Below are 7,500 nucleotides of genomic sequence, written 5' to 3'. Positions count from 1 at the left end.
TTGCCACATGCTGCAAAAAAGGTGAGATTTTTGAAAGGTTCTTGAATTGACCAATAATGTTTTGAACCTGTTGCACTTGTAGAGTCCAACATTTGGACAGCTAATATGTCATTTTAAATGATTAACTATTGAATCAAATACAAAACTGTACAATTAAACAGCTTAAATATTGTGAAAACTTAGATAATATGCTTAAAAAAGTCTTCACTAATTAATTTGTTTAATAAAAGCATTAATAGACCCCTTTCAGTAATTCCCAATGTGGAGGACAAAACAATCGTTGTTCTGTCCCCTGAGAGAAACAAACCTTACAAATGCAAAACAATCTTATTGTTTTGTCCCGGGGATGCAGGGATGGCACAGTGCTGAGAGCACTCGCCTCCCACCAATGTGGCCCGGGTTCGATTCCTCGACTCGGCATCATATGTGGGTTGAGTTTGTTGGTTCTCTACTCTGCACCGAGAGGCCGGTTTTCTCTGGGTACTCCAGTTTCCCCTCTCCTCAAAAACCAACATTTGACTTGTTGTGTCAATTGTTAATTTCACTTTGCTGTGTCCCCAATTAGTGCTCCAGCTCTGAATCTACTAGACACTTAAATAAAGTTCCTTTCCTTTCCTTTCTTCCAGATTTGGAATTAACTGAAAGGGGGTAAAAAATAAGCAAGGATGGAAATTTTCTGACTTTTTAAGTCTCGAGGGAAACATTTTACCGCAGTTTAAACTGAATAATGCAAGGGCTGGTATGAAAGTCATTGAACCTGTGACTTGAAGGCAAAGCATCCTTTTTCCATACAAGTCCTCATAATTTCTTTCACCTTAAAATTGCCTTTGGATCATTTTCTGAGGTGCTCTTTTCATTTCTTTAAAAAAATTATCAGTTTCAAATAGCCATGTTTATGAAAGAGGTCAGCCCATTAAAGGTTTAGCTCAATTCAACTAACTAGTTAAGAATTAAAGAACGTAGAATAAGTGCCCCCTTTAACCTAGTTTGTGCTAATACTGGGTGGGTCAGGTCAGTGATGTTAAAGCATGCTTTGTCAGCCAGGCACCTTGGCAGATCTATTTTTCGCAGACTCTACTTTTTGATGTGGTGAGTAGCAGAGTACTTGTTTTGGAAAAAAGAAATAAAGGCTATTAAACTGGATTGGGGTTGCTGGTAATGCAGTTGATGTCCTTTAGTGTCCATACCATTTTCTAGGGTGTGCAAGTAAACAGGAGAAACATCTTTAAAAATAACAAGATTATGGTGAAGAAAAGGCCTTTATAATAAGCAAAGCAGTTCATACCAAGTGACATCACATTGCCAGATGCACTTGTCTGAAGTTTATAACCACTAGTCTACATACAGATTGAACTCTGTTTGTTTAAATTTCCTTCAGTCTTTTATCATCTCTCCCAGATAAGGGGTTCGTTGAGGATGTTGCATACTCAAGTGATGTTCAAACAAGTATCATATATCCTCTCTCCAACATATTTATAACACAGCATTGATTCACTGAAGTCCTTATTTCAATCAGATGCCCATTTAGTTAGGTTTTGCTAGTCCTCATGAAATGTTTGGAAATTTGTAGGGATTTAATAGCTCAATATACAACTTGAACATCAGCAAATAGACATAGCTGCAAATTTCTTTCTTCAACAAGTCATTGATGAAAATTGAGAAGAGGGTAGATCCCAAAACAGAGCCTTGTGATACTCCTGAGGTGACAGGGGTAGTGTAAGAGTGAGTGCCCTTCCCAACTACGTTCTACAATTATGTCTGGTTGTGAGGAAATGCATAAATCCAAGCTCGGCCTTCACGTTTATGTTTTACTGACTGAGATGATACACAAGTGTTTGAACACTTTATCAGATGTTTCAGTATGGTCCAAAAGTAGGACATCAACTTAGTCATTGTCATTCAAGATGTTATCCCAGTGGTGGAAAGCTAGTACAAGTTGTACTGTAAGTAGTCTGTAGATGTGCTAGCCGACTTGGTTGTTTTTGGCTAGTTCCTTACAAACTCCAGACTAGGAGAACACTGTATCTCCCAAGGTTGTTAACATTATTGTGTTTCGGAGGGAAGTGGGAAGTACACTATTATCTAAATGGAAATGCCCTGGAAATAGTTTTTTCAAACTTCTTCCTTGTCCTTATCATATATGAATAAGGAAACCCCTTGGTGCAGTGCTATAGTATTTCCAGTACTAGTTGCTCAATGTATTTCCAAGATCTTATAGGGTTTTGCTGTGAGCTACCATTAATCATTAATTCTTGTTAATTCCTTTTGAAACGGGGGAATGTTTATCCCCAGTACTCATTTCCTTTTTGGGCAATCCCTCCCACCTTGACAGGCAGTGCTTGGATGTAGCCATTTTTGAAGGAACAGTATTTTTGACTGCCTTGAGTAGGATCCTCCCTAAAAGGGCCCTGTTGTCTTCCCAAGTTATTCCTGGTGCGGTGGTGGAAAAACATGGGATGCACACCTTAGCTTGGTGAAGTTTAATGTACTCTGTGAGCAGGGCAGGGGAATGCTTTGATCTGATCCTGGTTTTGAACTTGTCAATTTTTTTGGTCACTCATAACTGACTGAACCTGTACAACTGAACACCAGGGAAGGGACAGAAGATTGAACTAGATCTAGTGTTGAAGTTGGCAACATTTCTCATTTAAGACTACAGATCTTTGCAACCGTTTAATAAGTTACAATTTCAAAGACGAATAAGCTGGACTGACATTGATGAGTGTCAAAGGCATCTTTTTTGGGAGTGCTCACTGAGGTGAGAAGAGATTGCAGGTCTGCAGGGTTACACAACAGTAATAGGGATTGTTTGTGGTTAGCCTGGACTGCTAAGAATAGAGTAACGGGAGTAGCTTGGTTTCCTACAGCTTGGACACATTCACACACCTTTAGAATTTGCTAAGTGAAAAGGCAGCCATGCAACAATGATCGAGATGTTAGGAATTCTAATTCCAGGAAAGGCATTGTATGCATTTGCAGTTATCCAAAAAACTGCATATTCTGCACTACAGACAGCTAGTAGTACCAGGCGCCAATATTACCTAGTAACAGCAGAGGACTATTTATAAATAGCTTTTGGGCTTGAGTTCTTGGACAGGTTAACATGGAATCCATGGTGGCTAATTAATGGCAAGGTAGTGAAGATGGTTTGGCTTCATTACCAAGAGGAAGACTGTTCACTTTTGACTGGAAGACCAAACATAACTTCACTCTGTCATAGATACAAGTGTTATAGAAAGTTTAGTTGGAAAAAAAAATTAAGTACAGCAAGCATAACACATAGTTAGCATAGCTAGAAATGTGGCAGCTGCCTTGTTGGCTGACTGCACATTGAAGTGAACCAGGATGGTCCAATATGTTCTATTGTCAGATAATGTCTCTTTATTTTTTGTCTGTGTATGAATTATAACTGATGTTTGATCCCTGCAGCTAAACTAAACTATTCGTAGTAGTTTAACTGTACAAACCAACTGCATAAAATAATTTGTCTGGTTCAGTGCTCCTTCTGTAATTGACTGATGTATTAGTGGATGAATAATAATCACCCTAAACAATTCACACTTACTGTACTTATTCATGAATGAATTTTGTTGTGACCTTAAGTCTTCTCCGTTCAAGGTTTGCTCAATGACCTGCGCAGCTGTTAGCCAGGCCAGGACAAAAATACGGAATGTGGACTGTAGCCTGGGTGTTAAATGCAGACTTATGTAGAGATCCATTGATAGGATGCCCATTCTAGACGAATACAAGAGTGGACTTTTTTCTCTCCATACTGTACTTATCTAAGTCATTTTAGCTCTTACAAGGAATCAATCAAGTATTGGGCCCCTTTTGTCCGACAAGTGCCATTAAGAGTGAGCATGATCCCTTCTTTCTAGGATAGGGAAGACTGGAGTGCCTTTACTTGACTGCTTGACCTGTGATTCAAATTTTTGTCTCTTAAATAGTATTATCCTTAAATTTAGTATAGTGAATTGAGGATGAAAATTATTTCACTTTATTCTTAATAATTATTGCTTTTTAAAAGTTAACCATGTATCACTTAATCACATCTTCCTTTCAGGTCCAAGAAATAATTTCTACCGAAAATTGTTGGGAATAGCGAAAGAGAAAAGGGTTATATATACAAATAAACATGTCCATGCTTAGTTGACTTGTCCCCTGAGGGGCTTTTCTGGTTTAATCAACAAAATGACAACAGAACAGAAAAAAAAAAAAAAAAAACCAAAAAAACTGTTATGAACCCAATAGGGAACTGGTCTTAACCTTGGGATCTTCGAATCTCTAGGCAAATGCCCCAATCACGGGGCTGCACTGCCTTCTTTTACCAAGCCATACATGCCTTCCTCGACGAATGTGTCCCACCAATGTGTTGGTCAACACATCAACATTCAACTCATGTGTCATCTGACCAGTAAAATGTGCCAGCTGACACACAACCAACACGTTGGTCACTGTCCGAAAACAGATACAGTGTTTTAAATATGGTAAAGACCCTTGGTGGGATGTGTAGCACATCTCTTCAAAATTCTTCAAGGTAAAAAAAGTGCTACCAACACAATGCTGATGCATGAGAGGAACTTCAAAGATTCTTGATGACTGCGTCAGTGACATGTTGGTTAATGCATTCGTGTGATTTGGATTTGTTACCATAACTGGGAAAAGTCCATGAAATAAAGTGTCTTGATTATTATATATCAACGTATAATTTGCAGTATGTTATAATGATATATGGTTTTTTGTTCTTGCAATCATCATTAAAAATGTTATTTTTGTCTGCATGTTAAACAGGAAGTTTGTTCTGGAAGCCATGCAGATGTTTATTTACGCCTGTTGGAGTACCTTTTAAGTGACAGAAATGTCACACCCGAGCATGAGGCTTTAAATAGTGTCGTTCCTGATAGTGGCGTTGAGGAGCGCTCCTTGCTGTCAGCAGAGTTTCTTTCGGCGTCTTCTTGGAACGCAGTACCAGTAAGCCCAGAATCATTTTGTTCCCGCGATTCATTACCTTCTGCATCGTCATCCCCAAGTGGGTGCATTAGTCTTCATGAAAAATTTGAAGGGGAGCCTTGTGAGTGGTCAGATGTAGATTTGGCTAATAGCTGCCTAGCCAAAGTGAAAAATAAATCAGAAACCAAGGAAATGCACCGATATGCAGAAATGTGTCAGCTAAAATCTCAATTAAGTGAGGAGGAAACCCCAGATAACTGTGATTCAATAGACGGTGTTCTGAAACAACTGGAAAGCAGTGTGACCTGTGAAGAGCCTTTTGGAGAGTCTAAAGAATGTCCTGATGTGCAGATTGGAGCAAACTGTCATCCACAATGTAAAAATTTCTTGGAGGAAATAGAATTGTCAGCTGCAGAAGGTACTGGAGTGAGAGGTTCCAGAAATAGTGGAATTGATCGTTTCGTATTAAGCAAGGATGAGGAGTCTGCAACCTTTCACAATAATTGCTTTGAACTGCAACAACAAATAAACAAATTGGAGGAAAAGCTAAGGCAGACTGAAGCAGAAAAACAGCAACTCAAAGCCGACCTTGGAAGATATCTGTTTCTTGAAGACAGAGAGAAACGTAGTGGCAAACTTCTTTCAGCACCCAGAGCATTTGCTGGTGACGAGATTAGATATTGTGGGGGCAGTACATCATCCAAATGTTTAAGTGCCACTGGAAGACTTCTTGGTAGAACAGCTTCTCTCCAAGACAAGCCAGGTATGTGAACGGTATTTTCACACTACAGTTTGGCCTTTCAGGTCCCTAAATCATTCCTATGACTCATTTTTCATTCTTTATTGTGTTTTATTGCATGAGTGATTGTCAAAATTGGTGGATCTTCATTGGTTCACAGCACTGAGTTATGGTATCCCTCCACCCATAAGGGTAACACACATTCCAAATTCTTAAGCGTGCTAAAGAACCTACACCCCTTACTAAGTAACTCCAAAATTTGCCATGGGGATTGTGGAAGATCATTATTGTTTTTGTTTCAAAGCTAACATTTACCTCTGTTCTGTAATATTATTTTGACAGATTTTAACTTGCAAGCAAGGTTTATAGAGATTTCTAACTCATTATCACCTGAGGAATTCAAACAGATGAAGATTCTGGCTAGGGGCAAAGTCGATGGTTTTAGGCTTGCGAAGATGAAGGTGGGCTTTGAACTGTTAAAAGAAGTGGAAAGAGTCAGCGAACACCCGTGCACAGACATGGGAGAGCTGCTTAAAGGGATCCAGCGCTTTGACCTCCTGGAGAAACTTGGATTACCCTATCCTGAGAGTAAAACCAGTGGTAAGGATTCTCTCACCCATGGAAAAATAGATTCTGTCATGACAAAAATAATTATCTACTTTGCGCATTTGATTGTATTCATATAGATACTTGTGTGCTATAAATTTTGAAATTATGATTATTATGATCATCATCATCATCATCTCCTTTCTCAACTCCCATAATACACCTCTTTTACCCCCCCCAAAAATTTGCATAGGAATTGTATTGGATTTCTCTTGGGACATCTTTGTGTCCCGACAGAAATCGAAAACAATGATTATCCAAAATTTTGGGGGGTAAACAAGATGTAGAGAATAGAAAATTTAAGATCTATGGCAGCAACGTTGACAAAAACATCACCTTAAAGTACACCTTTACACTCTTGAGTCTTAATTATTCCATCTCGTTCACATCGCACAATAGAACAACTTTTGTATGACCTTGAAAAAGTATTCGCAATTTGTTCACGGGCCAATATTTGGAAAGATTAAAGCAAAGCTTCTCCTACTGTAAATCCGCCAAGGAACTCCTAATGTGGGCAGTAAACAGTTTGATTGCCCAATCACATTACTGCATTTCAAATGACCTCAAAGCGAAATGCCAATCGCTTTCCAGAAAGTTTCATGGAGAGATGACGGTGTTTGCATCCTGGTTTTCTGATCCAATGAAAATTTTGCACTCGTTTGTTTTTGTTTGATAAGCCAGTTAAATGTTTACATTCTGTTTTACGTTTATTTTTCAAGGTCATGTGAAAGTCGCTGTATTGGGCGATCTGTTCTAAAAATAAATTGGTACAAGCGGTTTTAGAGTTAGTGGCGAATGAATTGTTTACATCTATATGCTCACGTTGTTGTCAAAACCTCAAATTTGAAAATGTCACATCAACGGTAAGCAAAGTACCACAAAAATATGACGCTCTTCTAGAATGCATGGCGCATGTGCAGCACGATTATTTTTCCACTTTAAGCCAATGGCATTGTTTTGTGGCATTGTTACTGTATCCATCGTTTCTTAAACTCCATGATATCTATTGATGTAGGCTTCGTCAACGAAAGAGCAGATTTAACAGGAGTTTCAATAGTGCTAGTGCAGATTCTCTATAATGGATCGCACAAGATGTTGTGAGGTGATGAGAATGTACAAATCCACAGATTATTCCATTAAAGAATAGATTGAGAGTGGGAAAGTCATCAAAAGCGACAGAGAGAGAATACTCAAGATGAGCCACC

At 38.7% G+C, this 7,500-nt stretch overlaps 1 protein-coding gene across 4 annotated transcripts in view; it reads left to right on the top strand.

Annotated features, from left to right (window-relative positions):
* Positions 1-7,500, top strand: part of LOC137997673 (uncharacterized) — a 45,530-nt gene that overhangs the window by 26,942 nt on the left and 11,088 nt on the right. For all 4 annotated transcript variants that reach the window (XM_068843802.1, XM_068843803.1, XM_068843801.1 and 1 more), the window contains 2 exons: positions 4,792-5,713; positions 6,032-6,289. In XM_068843802.1, coding sequence (XP_068699903.1) covers positions 4,792-5,713; positions 6,032-6,289 — 1,180 coding nt within the window. The remainder of the gene's footprint in view (positions 1-4,791; positions 5,714-6,031; positions 6,290-7,500) is intronic.

The sequence above is a fragment of the Montipora foliosa genome, chromosome 3 (genome assembly GCF_036669935.1).
Source record: "Montipora foliosa isolate CH-2021 chromosome 3, ASM3666993v2, whole genome shotgun sequence".
NCBI lineage: Eukaryota > Metazoa > Cnidaria > Anthozoa > Scleractinia > Acroporidae > Montipora > Montipora foliosa.
This window is presented reverse-complemented; position numbering and strand designations above follow the sequence as displayed.